Source organism: Asterias amurensis, chromosome 14, assembly GCF_032118995.1.
Source record: "Asterias amurensis chromosome 14, ASM3211899v1".
NCBI lineage: Eukaryota > Metazoa > Echinodermata > Asteroidea > Forcipulatida > Asteriidae > Asterias > Asterias amurensis.
In genome coordinates, this window is record NC_092661.1 from 19,575,119 (window position 1) to 19,599,908 (window position 24,790).

At 38.0% G+C, this 24,790-nt stretch overlaps 1 protein-coding gene across 1 annotated transcript in view; it reads right to left on the reverse strand.

The window, feature by feature from the left end:
• Nucleotides 1–155: 155 nt before the first annotated feature.
• LOC139946887 (DNA polymerase zeta catalytic subunit-like) overlaps nucleotides 156–24,790 on the reverse strand; it is a 33,867-nt gene continuing 9,232 nt past the window's right edge. The window contains exons 6-36 of the mRNA XM_071944650.1: nucleotides 24,671–24,752; nucleotides 24,296–24,401; nucleotides 23,760–23,857; nucleotides 23,562–23,666; nucleotides 23,017–23,101; nucleotides 22,254–22,375; nucleotides 21,528–21,641; nucleotides 20,797–20,998; nucleotides 20,153–20,247; nucleotides 14,059–19,849; nucleotides 13,024–13,834; nucleotides 12,451–12,570; nucleotides 11,577–11,745; nucleotides 10,240–10,417; nucleotides 9,830–9,945; nucleotides 9,415–9,533; nucleotides 8,703–8,824; nucleotides 8,072–8,213; nucleotides 7,506–7,588; nucleotides 6,712–6,873; nucleotides 5,918–6,061; nucleotides 5,374–5,443; nucleotides 5,016–5,123; nucleotides 4,588–4,697; nucleotides 3,861–3,975; nucleotides 3,509–3,646; nucleotides 2,884–3,074; nucleotides 2,249–2,375; nucleotides 1,812–1,979; nucleotides 1,285–1,446; nucleotides 156–1,014 (exon numbers count right to left, since the gene is read on the reverse strand). Of these exons, the coding sequence (XP_071800751.1) occupies nucleotides 871–1,014; nucleotides 1,285–1,446; nucleotides 1,812–1,979; nucleotides 2,249–2,375; nucleotides 2,884–3,074; nucleotides 3,509–3,646; nucleotides 3,861–3,975; nucleotides 4,588–4,697; nucleotides 5,016–5,123; nucleotides 5,374–5,443; nucleotides 5,918–6,061; nucleotides 6,712–6,873; nucleotides 7,506–7,588; nucleotides 8,072–8,213; nucleotides 8,703–8,824; nucleotides 9,415–9,533; nucleotides 9,830–9,945; nucleotides 10,240–10,417; nucleotides 11,577–11,745; nucleotides 12,451–12,570; nucleotides 13,024–13,834; nucleotides 14,059–19,849; nucleotides 20,153–20,247; nucleotides 20,797–20,998; nucleotides 21,528–21,641; nucleotides 22,254–22,375; nucleotides 23,017–23,101; nucleotides 23,562–23,666; nucleotides 23,760–23,857; nucleotides 24,296–24,401; nucleotides 24,671–24,752 (10,299 nt within the window). The 3' untranslated portion in view covers nucleotides 156–870. The remainder of the gene's footprint in view (nucleotides 1,015–1,284; nucleotides 1,447–1,811; nucleotides 1,980–2,248; nucleotides 2,376–2,883; nucleotides 3,075–3,508; nucleotides 3,647–3,860; nucleotides 3,976–4,587; nucleotides 4,698–5,015; nucleotides 5,124–5,373; nucleotides 5,444–5,917; nucleotides 6,062–6,711; nucleotides 6,874–7,505; nucleotides 7,589–8,071; nucleotides 8,214–8,702; nucleotides 8,825–9,414; nucleotides 9,534–9,829; nucleotides 9,946–10,239; nucleotides 10,418–11,576; nucleotides 11,746–12,450; nucleotides 12,571–13,023; nucleotides 13,835–14,058; nucleotides 19,850–20,152; nucleotides 20,248–20,796; nucleotides 20,999–21,527; nucleotides 21,642–22,253; nucleotides 22,376–23,016; nucleotides 23,102–23,561; nucleotides 23,667–23,759; nucleotides 23,858–24,295; nucleotides 24,402–24,670; nucleotides 24,753–24,790) is intronic.

Genomic DNA, 24,790 nt, shown 5'->3' on the forward strand with positions numbered 1-24,790 from the left:
TTCCATATACACGCAGATACTTTTGTTCTGTCCATAACACAAACAATGGGGTTTGTTATTACTTGATGCAGAATTGTAAAAACTAAAACATAATCAATATTTAGTGTGTCTTTGAGACATGTCCATGTAACCATGATAACTACAACAAACAATACATGAATAGGTGACCTTCAAAAATGTATTCAATATTTTACATATTCACACAATTCAGCAACATTAAGTGAGTTTAAAAAATGTTGATATACAAGAGTATTAATAAACTGATCACACAACCTTTCAAAAAACTCTCTCCAAAACTATAGGCACTGTTTGTGTATTATACAAATAGATAACATTTAATCAACTTTTCTTTATCTACCAATATACCTGGTTTAAAAAACTGAGAGAGACCACAAAAATACTTAGTACTAATCCTTTAAGTTCCATTGATTTTCATGATTATGCTCGAAAGTGGCAAAGCATGACAGCACATTTGACATAACTTGCATAAAATTTGCATTCATTTGCATGGTAATAGAAAGTATTCAGAAACAAAAAACAACAGATCACAATATTTTTCTGACTCTACCCAAATACAGTTTGACCATAATTTTTTCAGCATAGAATGGATGAAAAGAAAACGGATGAAATCTCACTTACAAAAAAAAAACAAATGATGGCAAGCCTCTTTGAGGCAGTAGGTCAATCTAGTTGAAAAACAATTACATAAACTGGCTATAAAATAAATTTACCCCAAAGCATCACCATATCTCTTAATGAAACCAACCAATGACATGGAGTGTATTAACAGCTCAAGGTAATACAGTATAACTCATCTGATTGGACATAATTTCCTTTAAAGAATATATCTTCACGACAGACGGCCAATCCTCACAGGTCTTCTAGAAGCTGTAGGTAGAAAGGTACTTGCCCAAGCTGTCTTAGTAGTTTGTTGGTCTTGAACATCACAGGGCAGTCCAGAGAAATGCAGCCATGTGTTCCCTGCTCACTAAAATTGCAGCAACTTGCACAAATCTATCAGAAAAAAACAAAACATCAACACAAATCAACTTGTGTGGCAACACAAACCCTCACTAACCAGAATTCCCATCTAGCCTTTGAGTAACACTTCGCTAGCGTGGAAACACAAAGCTATTAGTAATTGCTTTCATTTATAGCGTCAGTCTTTCACTCGGTTAGCAGTTTGCAACAGCTAAGTTATTTTCTGATTAAAACTTTGTTTGGTAAACATAAATCTTGCTGAGTTAACTGGCAGCCTGAGGTCAATAACTAATCAAGAGCTACCTTGGCAATGTCTTGCTGCGCTTTCTGCCATTGCTGAACCCGACTCATGAGGGCGGTAGACGTGACTTGACTTTTACTCTTACATTCATCGCAGATACTTGTCTGGGTGACTTTCTCACAGATGACGCAATTCAAACTGACAAAGTATTGGGATATCGTACCCTGAAAATTGAAAACAGTTTCAGATGACAGAATCTCTAAAGATAATAAAATAAAGACAATGGCTACAAAATACTAATCCTGGAGAAAATGAAATGTAAAAGGATTTTGTCTTCACACAAAACTGAAAATAATCCCAAAATCTGTTGATAAAGAAACCAAGTAGAGGGTGGTCTACCAATAGATCACAGGAATGGAGTTTTGATTATCCAACTGTCATTGGACAATTGGTTTGTTTGTTAGTTTCAAATAAGCCAATCACTGAGAAGATGAGCCAACACTTTGGCAGTTTCCATGTTTTGTTTTCTTCCTATTGGCTAACTGATGTTTCAAAAGATGTCTTATTTAAAATAAAAAAAGTGTTAAACCTTCTTCCCAGGGGTGCCAAGCTGATGGTGTGATGTCACCCTTTGCCACCGTGGTAACTCCTGATACCACTGCATGGTGTCCACTCCAAGCAATCCAAATACCCTGTTAAGGGAGGGTACCAGTTGACGTGTCAAGTAGTAGGTTGTGTTCAATCTTAGGCTCGGATCCTTAGAAAATAAAAACAACAAACTCTGATGAACTAAATTTATTAAATTGTGCCATAATAAATAACTCAAAACTTTTGTGGGCATCGGATGTTAAATCTTTCCACAACAAAAAAGTGACAAGACAAGAAAACTTAGTGAAACAAAGTTATAGAAAAGTTAAGAAAACTTCCTGAAAAATGAAGACAAAGTATATTAAGACTGCTGCAAACTACATGCAATGGTTGAAACACACATTGGTCACAACCACATTTACTCATCATTGATTTTACCTCAAGAACTTGACTTGGAGTGCGTACAAGCTGAATAAGAGGCAATCCAGGACTGCCGTACACAACAACATAAGGCACTCTCTGACCAACTCGAGGCTCTGCACGACGATCAACGGCAAGTAGACGTCTAATTCAAATTAGAAGAAAAAAAAATGGATAAAACAATTACTCTAATGATTCAGGCATATCTGCCCAACTACAAGATTTTCAATATACTAATGCTTAATATTAATTCTTTAGCATTTCAATTTTAATCTCATTAAACAAATTCTGCTCTATTAAAAATTTTTAGCTGCCAGCCCTGCCCTCTTGTGGCTTTCCCCCAATTCTGACCTGTGAGTATCAGCTGGAAATGGCAAAGTATACATCACAATTATACAGTTTATGTACTCTTTGGAATGGTATAAAGTTTTTGGGATGTGTTTATTTACAATGCAGTAAACAATGAATGTTTATCATAGAGTACTACATAGGCTTAGGTAGGAACGGCACTTAGTGCCATGGCCAGTCAGGTGGAATAATGAAAAAAAAAAATTATTTACAACTTTTGCAAAATCCCATCATTAGCCTTACTGCCATTGGCATTGTGTCTAAATCAGAATTCCTTCTTCAGAATATGAAGTAATAATCCGCACCTTGTGATTTCAAGGGATGGTACACAAGCCCCCGGTCGATAGGAGTGCTGACCACGGTACTCCTTGGCAAATATCAGGTCTTGCATTGTTGCTTGGCCATCAAGGATCTTCAAGAACTGCTTCTGAACGTACTTCTTGACTTGTGAGACATCATGTGTGGTGAAGAGAGTCTTCAGAGCTTTCTCAAGTATCTATGAACAATTGGACCAAATTTATTACCAATTGATCTTCAACATAGTTTATGTACTTGTTAAAAGATTTCAAAACGAAAGTTTGACAAATCTTGAGAGAATAAAAGCTTAATTGAAAGAGCATTTATCATTATTTATTTATTTCTGAAAATAATACCAAAAGAACCCTTGAAAGTGCAATGTAGCACATTGGCCTGGCCTACCCGAATTTTCGATGTAAGAAGAAAAGCCTAACAGAAAAAAACCAGCCGAATGTGGAAGGAACTAAAAACCCAATCCACACACCAAAGGGGATGTGTGCCACAAAGGTCAAAGGCATAGAAGAAACAACTAAGCTGACCTGTATGCATTTATAAAAACTATTAAAGTCTCATTCAATAAGTTTGTAGTTTCATTCGCTCTGGCAATATTTATCAAGACAAATCTCCTGTTACCTTGCCAACAGCAGGGCATGAATCTCGACGCACTGTTTCAATTCCCTTAGCATCAAAGTCTGGTTCTGATTGGTCAGGAGACTCGTAGCTATAACCAACATAACGCTTCTTGGATTGTAGGACACATGGATGGTAAACCTGCAAAACAACAACAAAAGAGAACAATGTACTTTCAGTATTTGACTACATAAAGCTGTCATTGTCAAGAACCAAATTTTATTCCAAATTGTAAAGTTCCAGTTTTTGTTTCATTGACTTCTAGAATACAGCGTTTATTAGATTAAGAGAGGAAACTGGATGCCAGTGTTGAACCCTGACAATCTAAAATGAAGGCACGGGTATTTCAACTTACCTTTTCCAGTTTCAGTTTGACAGGTTTAGGGTTCGCTGCAGTCACAGCATCTCGGATTTCTCGACCAACTTCAAAGGCTCGCTCCTTACTGGCTCCTTCAACTAACACAAACATACTGAGGACAAATACAAGAGATTTTTTTTCCTTAAAATCAATCCAATGCCTTTGAAAAGGCAAGTTAATTCAAGAGAATTCACTGAAAATCTTCAGGCTAACAGCAACTGTAAACTTCTTCAACTATGACTACAGAGGGAGTAAAACAGAAGAGTGACTCTGATACAATACACTCTTTCCCTTGCCTTGGAGAAAAACTATTTTTACATCAAACTTAAAGTTACAACAATTTTCTTTGAAGTCAAATGGGTCCACTCTTACAGCAACAGCTTGCACGCTACTTCGATAAGTGCAAACATACTGCACTAAAAGAATAAATACAAGATACTTATAAAATAACAAAAGGTCCATTTTGAAATAGGGCTTGTTTTTAACCTTGCATGGTGGGAATACAATCTAGAAAAGTTTGCAGAGACACCATGTACGTAAAGTCTCTGTGTGAGTTGTTGTGGTTATGAGAAGAACTGGTAGTTTACCAAGTTGTTAAAACTCTAGTTCTTCTCAGAGATCCACCACAACTCAAAAAGAGGTTTTATGTACTGTACAAGGTGTCTCTGCAAACCACACTAGTTTAAGAAACTGCTTATAACTTCAGAATGTCTCCAAAACCAACCTGTCTGTGTCCCCATACACTACTCTAGCTCCCCATTTCTTGGTTGTTTCTACAAGATGTATGGCTCTCTCCAACGTCTCACGCCCCTTCCGTACAACACTGTCACCAACCTGCAAGAAATAATCAGTAAATCTGACAAACTGTCTTCAACCAAAAATAAGGCAGTCATTAGTTGAAACAATCAAAGGTGATTTGCCTACACATTGGCAGAAATGGACACAGATTGATTCAGGAATACTCAGTATGCATACTTCAGCGATGGAATAAAGTGCATGCTGGTCTAGTTAGTGACAAAGTTTGGTTGCTTGGTAGACCAGCATTCCCCTCATTCCACAGCAATGCGGGCACGCCAAGAAAATGTGAAGTAGTCTTTGGGAGATAGTTGGGTAATATTTTTACAAAGAAATTTAAATGAATCTTGAATCTACCTCAATACAAGGCATCCGTCCAGAGAAGCTAGCTGATGTATATCCATAGGTGAAGTTAGCGATATATTTAAGGGCAAGCTGACGACTATTCAACATACGATTCAATGCCTGTGGGAAAAGAAAGAAAAATTTAAAAGTACTCTAATACTAAAAACTACAAGGAAAGCATTAATCTCATCCTGTTGCCATTTAGAGGTAAAACGATGCAAAAAATGATGCAAATTATTGGAAATACCCAGCAGACGCGCAGCGCACAGAATGGACCAAAAAGTAACTGCCTTTTGGCCTCTATGAGGGCGCCCTACTGCAGTGACATCTTGCATTAAGTCTATTTTACAAATGAAGACATTCGTAATACCTTGTTATCCTTAAAGTCCTTCAGCGCTTTCTTGACAATTAGACGAAGATTTAGAATCTGTTCCAACATCCTGAAATAAATTGTAAAACTGGTATTTATATACACTCCTCATGAATCTGTTGACGAAGATAAACATGCTGTGATAAGGTCTTCGTCTAAAGGATCTTATGAGCGGAAGCCCGCGAAAATGAAATCGCTGGAAGGTGCCATTTTGGTAATATTATGTAAGAGAGATAAAGTTAAACTAAACAAGTCTATTTAGACTGCGGCATTTGCAATAGTTCATGACTGTCACAATTGATAATCACATCCAATTTGGCCTGTAGGCCATGAAATGTGATGCTAGGATTTCATTGTTCAATAGACTGTGCATGTCTCACACTTTGGTCCCACACACATTGCTTTATTGTGCAAACTCCAGTATTGTAACAGGTCCCAACGTTAGAATAAGTGTGAGACTTGCAGTCTATAAGACATTTTGATTCATTGAGAAACAGCCGCTTTTGAAACCTTTAGGTAGTAGAAACACAAGATGTGAACTTACGTTGGGACTACACCACGCCTGATATGAGACTTGACAAACACAATACCATTAGGGGATATATGAAGACCATCTGACTGTAGAAGCTTCTTGAATTGACTTATGGAATTAGATAAAGTACCACATCCCATAGCATATTCACCACCACTGAAAATAAACACAACACAATTTAACAATCAAGACAATCATTTCATACTATGAAACACATCTTTACTCAATGGTAAAAAATTCCAAAACTTAATAGTATTTGGAAACACAAAGTACAATCGCATCAACCACATTTCAAAAGCGTTATTCAGATTAGAAAGCCCAAATGAAGTGTATTGATACCTATGCAATCAATGGTTAACCAATGTTTAAACAATTGTAACCAGTGGTTTATGGTTAAAGGAACGTTACAGAATTGGTAAGAAACAAAAATCGTGAAGATTACAGATTAACATAAAACTTACACAGTCTAATGATGATAGTTGAAAACATCCCTTAAAATATTTCTGTCTGAAATGTCATATTTGATGAGAAATAAGTAATCTAACTTCGTGTTTGGAGTTTATCGCTCAGTGAGCGTTTTATTAATTTTTATTTTGGCATCGATGCAATGCAAAATTTGTAATCGGTTTTTCACTATTCTCTCATGACCCAGACGGCTGATCGATCTCAAACTTCTACAGGTTTGTCAGTTTATGTACATGGTGGATTACATAAAGTGCTTACACTGCCAGCAATTGTTTTGTTAGCAAAAACCAATTCTGTAATGTTCGTTTAATGCAATAGCCGTAGTCAACTAATGGTCTCACTTTGCAATGTGTTCTAAGCGGCCAAGACAAGTTGAGTAGCAGTAGTTATATGCAATCATCATTGAAGGATACAGAGACTGGAAGTCTAAAACAATAACTGGATCTTTATAGAAACGAGATTCTGGCTCCATCACCAAAGGAATGCACTCCGGAGCTTTCATTCTGCAAAGAAAATATCACAATTTCACGGTTAAAATAAATTCCTTGGGTAACCAGGAGTGGAAGATTTGCAGAAAAAAATATCTGGAAATAGTATCAAAATTGTAGGTATGTTGTAATGATTGCATTTCAGGCATTTTTATACCGCCGAGTCGTTAGAATTCAAGGTAATTTGGGGAAAAGTATACTTATAACAGCACAAGAAAAGTGGTTCAAAGCGAATGGTTTCTTCATATCTGTAAAAAATAACAGCTTTATTTTTCCACCAGGCAAAACTGAAAATGTTTTTAACTTAAATATATTCCTTATTTTATATATGAAGAATACTTCAAGGTTGTGTATGCATTGTAGGAACTCTATCTTACAAATGTGAGCTTTTTTTTTATCCACTAATTATTAGTAATTTTGTCAAACAGTAAATTGAGATTGCTGTGTTTTTCCACAATGCTGTTCATCCAATTTAAGTCCAGTATCATTATTTATCAAACTTCTCAGTTCAATCAAATTTCTTAATCAAATCACTTTTAAAAAGTTCATAATGTGGAATATAAGGTTGATAAGCAAAACTCATTTTTCTTAAGATCTTTTCTAGTTTTGATGTTGACAACTTATTCCACCTGGAAGGTTTTACATACCTAGATCTTTGCTGTACACTGGGCGACATGGCAACGTAATTCTGTGGTTTTGCTGTTCTCATCATCATAGACTCCACACGATACTGTCAATGAAGAAGAAGTATCTGATTGTAATAACTTATAACAAACCTTCTTTTCTTTTTATCAAAGCAGTTGTTATTATAAGTAATCACACAAGCGCGAGTGGAATACGGACAAAATATAGCACTTCTGCGTCCCATATCCAACCAGGCCGAATATCTTCCAGTTTCTCAGACGTCAATGCGCAGAACGTTATTTTGCGACGAAGCGCACAAAGTTTAGAATGTAATTTTTGCTCTGTATCTGTATACAGAGCGTGATGCATTGACATTCACAATACGCACTGTGTAATAAAAACAGAGGAAGTAGGATATAAAACAGAGGAATTAGTATACAGTATATATGTTTTTATCCCCCTAATAGTTCGAGCATCTGATTGGTGGATTAGTGCGTACTGGAAGATAACATTTGATACAGAGAAACAATGTAGACACACAAGAAATGGTTAAATGCAATCTCTAGTTGAATCAAATGTACTTTAGTACCTGAGATCCTCTTGACAGGACACAGTAAAACTGAATCCCAAACACACGAGCGAGTTCACTAGTTCGTCCAATCAGATCTAACTGATGAAGAAGCTTCAGAGAGCCACGCACACGCACTGTGTAGTACTCCATCACTCGCCACCTTAATAAAACAAATCATCAGCAAAAAAAACATCAATATACATTGGAGTGTTGTGGCCGAGCGGTTTAGTGTATCGAACTCGAGTTCTGATGTGTAAACCATCAGAATGTGGGTTTGAATCCTGGTCAATACAAATGTAGAATTGCTTCTCTTCACCCAGAGATAAATGGGTACCTATGAGGGCAGAGATTGTTCTTGTGATTGATTTAGCTTAGTGCGCTATATATTTGATAGCAAAGGCTGTATACTCCCAAGAGAGCTGAGATGGTTTTAGAAAACTGAAATAAATGGCACAGTGACCAAGGGTAATAATGATACACACAAACTCCATATCACACTTTAAAACAATCTTGAGGAAGTGTGAATTCAAAATGAAAGTTGTTTCATAAATGGCAAGGAATTTAAAATGTATCAAAGGAAGAATGTTTGATAACAGAAATGATTTGAACAAGGATTTTAAACATTTTTGAATGAGAGTAATCAACTGACCTGTAGAGTTGTGGATTCTTGTGATCAAACCAGTCAGTCAGTGTACGATATGAGAACAGAGGAATGCGCTGATGTAAAACATGGAAAGCAATATTCTCAAATGTGTAGTTGGTTAAGGCCACCTGAAGAATAGAAATACACAAGAAAGATGCATCAAACTTAAAGGCAGTGGACACTATTGGTAATTACTCAAATAATTATTAGCATAAAACCTTACTTGGTAATGAGTAATAGGGAGCTGTTGATAGTACAAAACATTGTGAGAAATGGCTCCCTCTGAAGTAACATAGTTTTTAGGTGAAAGAAGTAATCTTCCACGAATTTGATTTCGAGACCTCAGAACTATATTTTGGGGTCTCAAAATCAAACATCTGAAAGCACACAACTTCAGTCGACATGGGTGTTTTTCCTTTCATTATTATCTCGCAACTTCAACGACCAATTGAGCTCAACTTTTCACAGGTTTGTTATTTTATGCAAATGTTGAGATACAGCAAGTGAGAAGACTGGTCTTTGACAATTACCAATACTGTCCAGCATCAGTCTTAATGGAGCACAGTTATAAAATACTGACATCACAACTGAATACAATTTTGGGCTTTACAAAACAGTGGAAAAATAACCTTGCACAAATTTGAATGAAAGCCTAATGAGCACTGCAATGATTCTGCTCAACTACTTTGTGAGTAGTATTGAGTAGTTTGAGTGTTACCTCGTGTCTCATAAGTCTCCAGAGATTGAGCGTTATGCGACCAGCGATGTTGATTTCTGATTGGTGATCTGCTCCGTAGGCGTCACGCTCAGATGCAAAATGGCTCTCCTTCTTAAACTCTGAAACAATAAAAATAAACTCAGTCTTACTTCAGGTCATGGCAACAAGATAAAATTGACAGCATTAATTTAAATGATTTTTGGGGTTGAACAAAGAAAAATTTACTATAGTGGGATTTGAACCAACGACCTCTGGATTAACGTGCCGGCGCTCTACTAACTGAGCTATCTAGCCCTATGTTAGCGGTCTCCCTATTGACAATATCTTTGTTCAGGGGTGCAAACAATTTACCCAGTCAGTTTCCCTTGTGGTTTATATTGATAGCATTAATTTAACTTGGAGGAAGAATTCTCACCAGGAAGTCTTGAGATTTGAGTACAGAGATCAACGTCAAGAAAAGCTGCTCTTTCCAAGAGGTAGCCCCAAGAATGCTGCTGGATCTCATAACCAACCAAGATATCTGGATCATATCTACAAAGAAATAACTCATGTTTAACTACCCTGTGCTGAATCAAATACATGTCAAAAATTATCTTAGAGAAATTTGAAGCTTTCACATGTCAGCTTTTTGAGTTGTACATGTATTTTGCTTACATTTACAAACACTGAAAATTGTTATTTCCCTTCATAAACATAGTGAGTTGCAAAAACGATAGGCACTTGCCACCATTGCCCCCACGAACACAAAATATAAACAAAAAATTATTACCAAAACATGGTTTACGATACTTCATATAACAAAACTGAACAATGATCTAGACTTACTTCCTGATAACACACAGAATCTGATCCAGTAGTTCAGCCTCGGATGCTACTGATGTAATCTTGGTATCATTCAAACCACTATGTGCAAGATGTGATGATAGATGACATGAGGTTGATGGTCCTGCGTTACTATGGTTACTATCATCAACCATGATCACACCGTGAAACATATTTAGATCTAATAACAAAGGAATATCAAAAATATAACTTTGAAAATAATTTTTTAAATTCCAATAATGTTGCTTTGATAAGAAAGTTTGTCAAAACTGTTTTCCTTAGAGAAAAATAAAGTATGAAAATAAAATAAAAGGGACTAAACTGGATTCATGCTTCTTAAGAATGGGTAGGTAAAGTGAACAAAATAATGCAAATAATCAGCAAGTGCTGTTTTTCTAATTGAGACACACAAGAGATGTTAAATTTGCATCGGGATAAAGAATATTAATTTTGGCTTTTACCCATACACTGATGTGTGTTAGCACTGTATACTCAGTACTTTCCCCGAGTCCTGTGAAAAAATATCACAGGCTTGTTACTCGGGTGGGATTCGAACCCACGACCCTTGCAATTCTAGAGCAGTGTCTTACCAACTAGACTATCAAGGTTGCCCGGTAGCTAGAGGCAGTTCACACACACAATTCACATTACGTATTCCACCGTCTGCTAAGAACTGACTCTTAGATAATCCATCTCCTTAAATAAAAATTGTTTTATTTAAGGCAAGCTGGTCTGTTTTTACATGAAAGGCATTAGGTCTTAGCTGCTCAACCCTTGCAAATTATAAGGCTTGGAATTCAAACTATGAGAGGCCAATACTGATTTCGTTCACAAAGGGTACTTCCAATGGAAAAACTTTAAAGGCAGTGGACACTATTGGTAATTGTCAAAGACTAGCCTTCACAGTTGTTGTATCTCAACATAAGCAGAAAATAAACCTGTGAAATTTTGAGCTCAATCGGTCATCGAAGTTGCGAGATAATAATGAAAGAAAAATAACCCTTCTCACACGAAGTTGTGTGCGTTTAGATGGTTGATTTCGAGACCTCAAGTTCTAAATCTGAGGTCTCGAAATCAAATTCGTGGAAAATTACTTCTTTCACAAAAACTATGGCACTTCAGAGGGAGCCATTTTTCACAATGTTTTTACCATCAACCTCTCCCCATTACTCGTCACCAAGAAAGGTTTTATGCTAATAATAATTTTGAGTAATTACCAATAGTGTCCACTGCCTTTAAGTCTATGGGAAAGTTCTGAGGGGCTACCAAGCCAAGACTAGGACAACATTGGAAATACAGTGAACATCATGTATTAAGATTTAAGAGTAAAGACTGCTTACCACCATCGCTCTGTTCGCTGCTTCCTTGGCTAGCTCCGTCATGTTGTAGAGGTGTATCTTGTTGGATGCTATAAAACAATGCTCTGATTGGATCAGAGTCTGGGTCTGGATGGTAGTCACGTCTTGTCTTGATGTGTAGCTCTAGGCTCATAATACTCAGATGCTGAATCTTCAATCAAAACATACAACACAGACATAAGAGATCTTATAACAAATCACTGCCTCTAGCTACCGGGCAACCTCGATAGTCTAGTTGGTAAGACACTGCTCTAATATTGCACGGGTCGTGGGTTCTAATCCCACCCGAGTAACATGCCTGTGATATTTTTTCACAGGACTCGGGGAAAGTACTGAGTATACAGTGCAAACACACATCGGTGTATGGGTAAACAACCAAAATTAATATTCTTTATCCCCGATGCAAATTTGTTATCTCTTACATGTTGTGACTATTAAGTGAACTAAAATTGACTTTATAACTTTATGACTTCACTGAAACTGTCAAAGACTGAAGAAAATAATCACCTAAGAACATTAGTGATTCAGTATTTGTATTAGTACTATGTCACCCGCAAGAACTATCAGAAACGAGAACTGATAATAAAAAAACAAATAACAGAATCTGCATTGAATAAACTGTATGAGAATTTGTGCATGGATCCTAGGTTGACTGAACCACAAAATTAAATTTCTTGCAAACAACATAAACTTACATAATACTAGTTTGTTGCTTGAATAAGTCCATACCAAGCAAATGTACATCTTTTAACTTTACAAATCTTGTGTAAAACAGCCTCAAGTTACAGTTAAAAAACAAGTCAAGACAGCATTGAATTCAAGGCAATGATTTTTGGACTGAATTTCAGATTGATACCTCATGGGTAGCCTTGGCATACTGCATATTAATATCTCCAAACTTGAAGCCACAAGTGTTACTGGGCGTGGCACCTTCTATTTGAGACCAGTCCTTGGCATGCCTTCCATCTCCTGAACCCTGATGGTCAAATGTTAATTCAAATTACAATCAATGTATGATAAGAAATAAACATTTATAGAACATGATCAAGTACTTGTTTATCCACAGTTCTGCCAATTGAAGATAAAAATTTCATCACCTCAAATAACTTATGCTGATTCCTGGTTTAACTTTCGCATCACATTCTTTTTTTAGTTTATGCTTCCTAAAAACAAGGCCATGTCCGAATTAGCGGCTACGGCTATGGCTAGATTTCTGTGACATCACGCATTGAAGAATAGGCCGTCCTAAGAAACACACTAAGCATCAGTCAGAGCCAGAGCTAAAGCCTCCAATTTGGATACAACCTTAGGCTGGTTTTTTTTATCGCAGAGAAATATGCGCAAAACTTAAATTACAGATATTTTGTTATACAATTAGAAAAAAGAAACAATATTTGTAAACTAAATTCTTAAAAATGAACCACATTACCTCTCTTGGTGTGAAGAGCAATGACTGTCTCATACTAGATGAAGAAGATTGTCTCTCACAAGATGGTCCAGCTGACATTGGGTCACGCGGCTTCTTCCATCCACTAATAGGGGTGACAGGAAGAGGAGTACCTTTTGACTGTGTGTGAACGCGTAGAGGAGTACTGTGCTGTGGTTGGCTGCTCTCCCTCCCAACCAATGGTGTATCCCGTTGGGATAAGGAGCTGTTTGTATTCCAGGGGGTTGGACTCAAACGAGATGGGCCTTCCATTGGTGAGGAAACTACTTTGGATGATTGTGTGCCGTTATTAATCCAGAGGGGTAGATTAAACTTTGGAGTTTGCATTTGGGACATTGATGGTTTGTTCTGTGAGTCGTTTGCCTTTGTGTTTAGAATGGCACTGTGCACGTCTTCCTTCATGGTTGCTGCCAAATGTTCCTTATCATCTTTAGGCTGAGAGGTTTTGGTCACAGTTTGATTAGTTTTATCCTTGTCTTTGTCATTTTTGTCTTCCTCATCTTCTTTACATTTATCAGTCTCATTGTTCTTATCATCCAACCACTCCTGAACCTGTTTAACAGAGGGAGGGGACCTACAAGGTGTAATCACAGCATCCACATCTCCCACCAGAGCCGCTTTTAATCCACATTCAGGGGCAATGTTGCTAGGCAACAATAAGGGGTGTGGACTCAAGGCCATCATGTTGGCTTGCCATTGGTTGAGACCTGTTTGGGAAAGTTTACTTTCAGCTTCAGGTAGAGAGGATGGCAGATTGGATTGCAAATGACCTTCGTCGTGAACACCTGGTTTACTGAAGAAAAATATAAGTGTGTATATCAAAATAAAGTCTGCTTCAATACATCATTTCATGTTGACTTTGAATAATACCCACGTAGACTGATAGTAAAACAACTTCTTGCTCACATCTTATTAGGTTTGATTGCAACCAGAACTAAGAATTATAACTCTACCTTTATAAAAAATAATTGGGCAATTATTCCAGAGATACTTATAAGATTATTACAACTCACATACCTGGACTGATGGACATCATTTGGATTCCCGCAAAATGCTTTCTTGTGTCGTAGCTGAGGGAGTCCATACTCTTGCAGCGATGCTTGTATATCATCAGCACTTGGAGGAGGATGAAGTGGTGTCCACACCTTGCTAGGCTTATCTGATAAACTCTCATCCTCCTTTGTTGTTGTAGTATTTCTGAGAATTGATGGGACTCTTGTTGAGGTTGTTGGAGGTGATTCAGATGTTGATTGGAGAGGATCTTGTACTGATTGTGAGATGAGTTGAAGACTGTTAGTGGTCAGGTCTTCAATCATCTCTGTGCTGATTCCATCTTGCTCCTGTGAGCCACTTTGTTGACTTCCTTTACAATATACTAGAGCCTCATCTTTATCACAAGGTTCATCTGATAACTTATCCACAAGGCTTTGGGATTGATTCATGGTTGAAGTTTGTCTAGCAGAAAGACAATCTTCCTGAGATGAAACTGAGTGTTCATGGGGTATAGATTTTTCAGGATCAGTACAGTCGGACACAGACATTGGGTTTGAGGAACCTGATTCAGATGAGTCTGGACACACACCCCCTTCCTGTGATGTATCAATTTCCATTGGTTCCACTTCATCTGACTCCCACTCTCCACTGTCTTCTCTTGCACTAAGCTCCTCCGAGGATGGAACCTGGTGATCTCTGGGTTTAAGAACTAGGTTCAAGGGTTCCTCTTCTAATTCCTTGGAGGTGCTAACGCTGGAATCTTCAAGATTTGATGCTTTCATATTTGAGTTGTCATGGTAGGAATCAGGGTTTGGCACATAGGTATTTGTTCTGTCATAGTTTGAAGATTCTTCATTGAATTTATCTTTGTAGTTGATTCTCAACAGTCCTTCAGCAATGTCTCGATCAATCTTACTCTTTGTGTTTGTTGAAAGCTTTACTTTACAATGTAAAGTGGGGCTTTTACCAGGAGTTGATGGAATCGTCTTCCCATCAGCATCTGACTGAGAATCTGTGATTGAATTTGACTGGCTACTGATGTACTGCGTACCATGTGGTGAGGGGGTCTCTGGGCAAACAAGCTGAGAGAAAGATTCATTATTGTCACTTAGAGTATCCTTTGAGTTCAGTTTCCCACAAGGTTTCCCTTTTGAAAATGATGAAGTGCTTTCACTAGAGCTGCTCCAAGATGATGCACTTGGCATCTCGCTTACTCTATTCTTTTGAAACTTACTATTTTCAGAACAATCAGAGTCTGTGTTTCTACATGTGCTTTCCTGATGCATCTTTTTATAAGACACATCAGTTATGTTTAGAATGCTTGAGGAGGCTTGACTTGTGTCACTTTCAATCTCTGTGTGTCTTGTCTCATCTACCTGAGTTCTCACTGACTCACGCTGTCTTGATTGTCTTCCTGGAGTAAAGAGACTACCACTTGAAGGTTCAAAAACTTCCCTGGTTGGTGAGATGGAGGGTATACAGTTGATGATCTGAGACATATCAAGTGATAAGGATGCACCAGTGCTGCTGGACCCATTAGAGGCACCATAGATATCACTATCGTCACTCTCTGCTGGACCGTCACTATCACTGGGGGGTATGCATTTCCTCTGACCTGGTGTGATATAAGACAGTGAGTCAGTACCTCCGCTGTTGATGATCTCATCATCTGATGACAGTTTTTCATCCTTAAATTGAAGAGAGTGATCAGACCTTTCAGAACGTGTGTCTTTCAGATCATCAGGCTTAGTGTGAGTGCTACTCATGATATCATGAAGAGCTGTAGTTGGTTGACTTTCATCATCTGATGAAATTTCCTCATACTTCATTTGAGGAGAATAAACGTGAGGGCAAGACAACATGGATGATGATTCTTCAGGAGAAAACCTTTTGCAAGATACTTCTGATTCAGACTGACTATTAGCATCTTCATCTTGGTGACTGTCCTTCATCTTCTTAGAGAAACTCTCATCATCTGATGACCTTTCTCCATATTTTGTTTTATTGCTCGACAGTGAAATAACTTCTATTGCAGATTCCTCTGATCGTTTACTAGGTGATTCTCTCAAACCGTCTGACTTTAAACTATAACTACCGACATTCTCTGCATAAAGCTTCTGTGTCTCTCGAGTGATGTTTTCCTTAGGATTGTCCTTTTGAGACACACTTTGTGTAGGAGCAGGAGAAGGGCTTAAGGACGTACATGTATCTGTGCCAGTATCTACTATGAGTGGCGGAGTTAAGACATCTTCTATGCTTGTAGAAACACTGCTTTCAAGATCCATATCACCAGCCAATGTGCTTAGAAATCTCTGAGCTGATGGTAAGTTTGATGATGGTGCATCTAAAAAGTCACTTTGTGTATCATCAAGTAGAACTTGACTTAGATCTTCAGATTCATAGTTGGTAGTTTTCTCTTTGTGGCTTGCAATGTTACAAGTAGAGGCGGTAGAAATACTGCTATCGAGATTCGCATCACCACCCAACATGCTGAGAAAATTCTGACCTGATGACAAATTTGACGATGATGCATCTTCTAGTGCACCTTGTGTATTGAGAAGCAGGACAGACTGACTTAGATTGTTAGATTCAGAGTTGCTTGTTTTCTCTATGTGGCTGGCAAAGTTACAAGTAGAGGCTGTTTTCCCATCATCTCTAGACCTGTTACATATATCTCTTGATTTTTGAGATGTTTTTCTTTTAGGGAACTTGTCTGAGAGTGAAAACTTGAACAAAGATTGGACTGAGGTGGTGCTCTCTGCATCCGCACTTATATCAGCATCATCTTGCTGTGTGTGATTACTTGATTGATCATCACTTTGGCTGGATTCATCTTCACTTTCAAAATAGCGTTTTGATTTGGCAACATTGGTTTCATCCATCGATAGAGTAGCATTTGTTGTCTTGTCATGAACACCACCAACCTCAGAGTCACCAAAACTACTTTTGTGTTTTGCCTCGTTGAACTGTCTACTTGTGATTCCTGTCACATTGTCTATTCTTAATAATCCAGTATTGCACATTTGTTCCGACAGTGAACCATTTCCGTTTCTAGAGGTATCAACATTTATCAGCTGCATATTTGTCCCATTCTCTCCTTCTTGCCGGGAATTCTCATCTTCGCTCGTTGAGCCAGAGAATCTGTTCCCCAATGTCTCCATTTTATTGCTAAGGTTGTGACCCATCCTGTTTGACCTTTCTCCATTCTCACGCCTCTGATTTTGAGTGAGATTCTGTTGGAACCCTTCTCTCATACTTGAAAATAATTGTCCACCTTCTTCACTTGGTGACCAGCATCTTGGAGGAGAGCCTTCTTTCTTTGTTTTACGTGGTGAGAAGTATCCCAAGTTCCACATTGCATCCCGATATAAAGTAGCTTCTGAGTTGGTGTCTTGGTAACTGGTAAAATGACCATTGACTGCAGGTTGATAATCTGAAGCCCTCGGACATGACCCATTATGTGGTTCACTCAGTGAGACATTGCTATGCGTGTCCTCATTGATTCTTGGACTTGCTGTAGTGGTCCTGTAGGTAATAGGTCCATACATTGAGCCATGAGTTGTAGAAACAATAGACTGGTTTAGGTTTTGGACTTGTTGCCTTTCAGTTGTATCTGTTTTAGATGGGCTGTTTATACTTCTACCATTATGCAGCATGGAGTCAACAGTAAAAGACAATTGAGGCTTAGGTCTTGAGGGACTACTCTTTTTGTCTTCCTTCTTTGCAGAATGAGATCCTGATTTTAACAGTTTAGATTTCTTGTTTTTGCTTCCAGGGGGTCGCCCTCTTTTTTTCTGAGGGCTCCATGGAAATCCTTTTCCAGCTTCAGTTGTTATGTGACTTGATTCAGTGACACTTCCAGCTTGCTTTAGCTCAGACATTGAGTCAACTGCAGTGTTTGCAAAAGCAGAATCTACTACCTCCTCTTCATCAGACCAACACAAAATGTCAAAACCAACATCTGGAAAGTCACCATCATCATAACTGATTCTTTCCCTCTTGCGAAAGCCGTATGACTTATCTAGAAGTTTCTCATGGTTGGTCTCATCCATACTTCGTTTTCGTTTGTTGCTCTGACACTTTTGGCTGCCTTTATTTTTTGCCCAATCATCACTGTTACCGCTTCCATGCCGTTTCTTTATCCCTGTACTTTTCTTCTTAGACTGATAGATGGTTCTAGGAGGGCTGGTATTGTTGCTTGGGCTGGGTGTTGATTGCATGCTAGTTGACTGAACATCACTTTGCTTTATGCTCCTGCTAAAGCTTGGAGAGCTTTCTAATATAGATGAAGTCAAACTGCTCTCAGCTGTTGAGGTAACTATTTTGGGGTCAGTGTTTTCTGCTGTAGATTCTCCCTTCAGTGTGGACCCTTGTGTTGATTCATTCATCATTTGTTCGCTTGACAAGCCCAGTTTGTCAAATGTTTGAGACAGCATTTCATACGTCTTGTCATCTCTAGGTTTGTGATGTTTGACTTTTGAGACACTACGGCTCAATTTATTTTTCTTAATTGACAGTTTTAAAGTTTTTGTGTATTTCTGTTGAAGAATAGCCTTTGTCTTAGTAAGATGGCTTGATTTTTTGGTGTACTGTCTTACAAAGAGATCGTCTGTGTGTTTCACTTTCTCCAGGATGGGCATTTCTTGATGACTAAGGTCTTCAGACTGAACAGTTAACAATGAGCTTGGCTTCAACTGTGTGTGCTTACTGATGGATTCCAAACATGGTGGCTCCATGGCCAAGTCTAATGACTTGTTAGTTTCATCCATTAGTGAAGCTTTCTCTTCTCTCACCTTGTCATTTCTTTCTTGAACCTGCTTTTGTTTAACACCAGTGCATCCGTCCATACTTGGAGTTGAAGACTCTTTCTCTTTATACTTGGCTACTTTCATAATCCGACTCATCCAGAATTGTTCATCCATGAATCGCTTTGGTGGCTTAATCTTCCTTGAGAAGCTGCTTCGTCTTCCAGGATGAGCTTTGAGATTATCCTTCCTGATGCGTTCTAATTGCTTACGTGGCAGACTAGTTCCTGAAAAGCTAATCTTCCCCTTTGCGTCAGTCTCTATTGGGCACTTGATGAGCATTACAACTGGGTTCCACATGGGGTCTTGTTTAACCTTATCTAGAGAAAGCTTACAAACACTTTCCAGCTCTTTGCACACTTTGAGGCGGAATTCCTTTGAAGTTGATGGAACCTTTTCCAATTCCTTGTCCGTGTTTGGTGGATGTGATGAGCCTTCTAATGAATATCTGTTTTCATCTGATGAATGAGATATGACACTTGTTGATGCCATGGCAGGTACTGATTGGTTTTGGCATGCTGGAGTTGTGGTAAGGCTGTTGAATGAAGGCAAAGTTGCGGATAGTTTTTTTTCTGGAACGGTTTCCAATGATCCTGGCTTTGCTTGATGTGTTAGACTAAGCGACTTTTGAATAGCTTGAGTTTGATTCCCAATCATTTTATTTTGTTGACTGGACTTTGGCTTTTGATTTTGAGAATGTGGAGCCTTTCCCTGACAGCTAATCATTTTCACAACATGTGGTTTTGACTTGAACTCTATTTTCTTCTTGATAGAGCTGTCGGAATTCTTGACTTTTGCAAAGATGGCTTTCTGTAGGTCTATATTGGCTTGATCGCTGGAAATGTTCTGTGTAGCTTTAACAGGGCTCGTCATTATCAATCTTTTGTGGCTGGATGGACCGCTCTGAGCAGCAAACTCTGTCAGTTTACCCAGCAGAGTAGGAGGTAACTTTGGGGAAAGGTTGGGGGCTTTTCTTCTCACTCCAAGTGTTTTCTTCTTACTTGGATGTGCTGTAAATAAAAATAAAAAAAATAAAAAAATCAAAGTACATTTGTAAAAATGAAACTTAAAAAATTTAACATTCCAGTCAAAGATAAATTTGATTTGTATCGAACGGAAGACATGAAGCAAATTCAAATACATTAAAAGTGAGGAAAAAAAATCAGAACACAACACCATTGGATGCAGAAGATTTGCAGAGAACAGATGCTTTTAACTTGATTTAAAACGGTCGAGTGATCTGATGTTGAATTATTCCCCTGTGAATGTTTGATCATTCTTAAGAACAAGTAATATGGTAAATATGAGTTTACCTGGTTTGTCATCTGAGCTGCCATCTAACTGTGGAATAATAACCTGGCTGCCCTGAGTATTGTCTTCACTAGATGATACATCATGAGTTGTTTGGCTGAATAAAAGATGGATATCATATTGTTAGCCAGGCTACCTTAACCATCAGTAGCACAAGAGACATTTTTTCTACTAGCGCCTTACTATACCTATAAATGAATGTAACCTTACTATTACAGAATGTGACAAATTGAATCGTGAATGTTTTTCCCTCTTTGCGATTGCTTGTGGAATCTGTCTCCATATCAAGCTTGAGTGTAAGTATAATGCCACAACAACATGAAGATTTTAACTACTTTTAACCCGAGAGTTGACAACCGTTCCACAATTTGTTTCAGTAACCTCGGAAACATGGCAAAAGCATTCCGCACTAATGCTTAAAATAGAAGTTAAGTACCCAGATCAAATTTAACTAGCGGGCGTCTACAGCCAAATTGTATCTTACTCGCAACTAACTACACTACTAGTGCAGTTTGGCGTGTCGATGACGGAGTGATCGCGTAGGTGGTGTGCCATGTTTGTCTAACAGCTGGTTATTTTAACAGAAGTGATGTCAGTAGTGTGGGGTGCTATTGAGGCAATTTATCCATTGATTGTCTTGGTGTACCTTAGTTGAGTAGGTGTCTCATCATCATCATCATCGTCTCCATCCCAAACTTGAGACATCTCTAAGGATTCCTTCACATCCTCATCTACACATCCTTCCTTTTCATCCTCCGTCTGCTGACTAGAGAGAATACTTCCATCTTCAGCAGTCTCTTTACCTTGAGCTAAGTCTACAAGAAGCTGAACCATCTCTCCATCTTCATCTGATAAATAACAAACGCATTCAAGTACTCAGAATTGCTGTTTATTGTTCAAATGGAATTTATGTATGAGTGAAGGTACAGGGGCTGATTTCACATAGAGCTGATATTGATCTTACTTGTAAATAAATCGCTGTTGCTAAGTAAAGTGTGATGTCACAATACAAATCACTATTGTGATACTGATAAATTGTCTTACGATGGATTTTATTACTTTGTGAAATCAAGCCCTAGGTACTGCGTAAGGTATTTTTCAGAGAGCATCACGTCACAATATTCAAGTTCCTGCCGATGAGTCTACACAAACATTTTAAAACTAAGATTCAATTAGTCAAATTCTCTCTACTTGGTTCAAATCAATTACTTCAAGACCCTGGCTTTGACCTCAAAAGGAATTAAGAATGAACAGGTCATAGACACTGCTGACACTCGTCAAAATAGACTGTTTATCAATCACATTTTGAAATCTTACATTAGAATCCCAGGTATTCACAGAAGTTAAACTACTTGCACAGGGTCTGAGTAATCTTACCTGCCATTTGAGAGAATTGACCGCTATGCTGAGATGCTTCAACCAGTGACTGTACTAATTCCTCATCAATGATTGGCTGTGAATCTTCTGGTGTCACAATGGAGCTCTCATCTCCTGAACATGAATTAAAACAAACGAACCCAGACTTGACAATTTGACAACCGAATGAAGAAAAGTATGCAACTAAAAAATTTTATGATTAAGGCCACACCTTAGCCAAACTGCCAAGTCTGTGAGGGTATTAATATAATGTTCATAAAAAGGAAGGCGGCCGGTACTACATGTACTACTTTCACATATGCAGGGGTTAGAGTCATTACTAACGAAAAAGTCTGAAACTTGGAAACAAATTCAAAGGTCTGTTGAAATAATGCCATTTCTACCTTTGTGTAACCCCTGGGGTTATAGATTCCAAGGAGCTTTTGGAAACAGTATCCAAAGCACTAGAGAAGTAGACCAATGAGCAGGATTTCTTTAATTGTGGGAAAAAATATTGTCTGATTTTCTTCACCAGGCCGACATAAAAAGTCTGAATTCAGCCAAAAGTCTGAACAATCTCATCCCTGCATATGGGATAAAAGGGACTTTTTATTATTAACTAAACTGCCTCAGAGTAAATTCTTAATATTGGTCCCAACGTTTCATCTAGTTAGCTCTACTTGAAACTAGGAGACGTTGAAACTAGTTGAAACTGGGAGATGTTAGGAGACTGTACAATCATCATACCTGCATATTGGGAATCATGTTGAATGATTTGACTAGCAGTCAGTAATGGCTCTGCCATGGTGTCATGAAGCTCACTATCATCTTCGTCTTTGTCTTCTTCATCTTCTCCAACCATTGCTCTCCTAATAAACAAACATTGAATACCACAACTCAACAACTAAACCAGTCAAAAGTAATGCAAGCCTATAGTATATGACAATAATTTAATAATGGCTTTTGTTATAACGCACAGACCCATCTTTCAGTGATGCTTATGGCGCTCTAACATTACTAACCCTGCCCACTGGGCCATATATTTCACAAACAATTTCAGCTCCCTTGTGAGTGTACTAACTGTGCTGCCAAATATGTAGCGCACAAAACTAAATCAATCACAAGAACCATCTCTGCCCTCACAAGTACCCATAAGGGTGAAGAGAAGCTCATAGTTAAGCCTCTTGATTAATGACACTAGATTCGGGATTCATGACCGGGATTCAAACCCATACGTGTACCCTAATAACTGAACCACCAGAATGCAAGTTCGATGCTCCAATGAAAAGGTTCTGCCAGAAACCTGCCTTTATTTATCTACCCTTCTCAATCAGTGCACATACTTTTAAATCAAAATTATTTGCAATTCATTTCATCTAATTGAGTCATTATGAACATGTGATGGTACACCTCTAAACCCACTGCAGTTTCAATGAACCATCTTTGAATTTATCTTTCAATTTGTGACACATTTGTGAGAACATCTACACAGTCTGGTACCTGTACTTACAATTCACTGAGTTGCTTGTCAATGATGTCACTTAGTCTGGCCTTGCCATGCAGTTCACTGTCTGTGTCCTCTATTACCCCACGTTCTGTCAAAAAAAGTAACGTCATATGTCAAATATGTTGATTAAACAATGGCTGGGCCGAAGGAATGGAACAAATTACCCAAACTCATCAGGGAATCATCTTCAACTGCCATTTTCAAAACAAAACTCAAAACCTACTTCTTCAGTCAGCCTCGTCATTAATCCTTTGTTGTTTTGTTTTTCTCTCCGTTCTCGCTTTGTTCTTGTTTTATTCATTGTTCAGCGCTTTGATCTGTGTTAAAAGCGCTTTGATCCGTGTTAAAAGCGCTATATAAATACCTATATTATTATTTCTATTATAAAACAATCTTTGAATTTCTTTTAATTTGTTTTCTCTTTCTTAAAAGTACATTTCAAATTAAGCTGAACCTTTGAGTTTTAGGTCTTTTTAGAATCTTAAGATGAGGATCATAGCATTGATGCCATTACAGGAAGCACTTTGACTGTTAATTACAAACCTTACCTGGTGAAGATGGTGGGTGGAGGTCATCCATTTGACCTTTGACCTCTCTCCTCTCCCTCTCATCATTATAAATAGCAAGGAGTCCAGGGTTCATTTCAGTATTTCCTAAAAACAAAACCAAACAAGAACAAAACGCATTTGTTTTTTCTCCTTTCAAATATTTTGCATAAACAAACAAAACAACTAAACAATAATTACCTTGTAATTCATGACGATTTAAGATATCCGTGGCAACAGCATCCACCTCTAGTTCACAGACACTCTGCCTCTGAATGTCAGCATCAAGTAGTAAAGCACTTCAACAAAATGAGGACAAAAAACATGAAAGTCATTTCAAGTTTGCAGGCATATAAATTGGAAAGCTTCAACCATACTTGATAACTTGAAGGAGATATTTTCAGTATGTTTACATCATGAAACACAAGCAGATCTTAGTGTTCATTTATCTACAATGTAAGTATGGGATTGTAATTAACCAATGTCATTTCACTGACTAGATTATTGACATCTGTGATATTCATCTACTGACCCAAATTCACCTTACATGATCACCATGATTAGTTGCTCCATCTTGAGAGTCAATGTTCCAGTGTGTCATAAAAAGTAATGTACATTTTAGGAGACGGTGTGTTTTCGCTTACCAAAATGGCGAGTGTGGCAGACAGGAGCTGCGTCTACATTGGTGGAAAGGGTCAAACAATTGAAGTACATCTTTTGCAAACTGTGATACATACCTTGTCATGTTGTCCTTGTTCCATTTTTGTGAGCTGATAGAGTGGCTAGACTGGGCAGACCCGATGCTGATTGGCTGTGTATCTTGTGAGCGAACTTCACTATCCACTTCGGATCATAAACCAAACAAAATTACTTATTATTTGCTCCCAAGATGTTCATAAATGACACTGCATCATCAAGGACATTATGGAAGGTTTGTGGTAACACCATGTAATGACTATCTCTGAATGAGTTGGGGTGGTTCTGAAAAGAACCATTGGTTTCAACTCGACGTTTGGTATGCTCTGATTTTCTTCTGGAGAAAGCTGGACTTTTTTTCAAGGACATTAAATGATGTAGGAGAATCACTCAGACATGATGGGATTCCAACTTACCACTTTGTTCTTGACCGCAACGGAACTTGACTGCGGCTAGATGAATCAAATTCATCCCAAAGAGATTGTAATCGATCAAGAACTGCCAATGAGAAATGAAAATTATCTTCAGTAAAGACC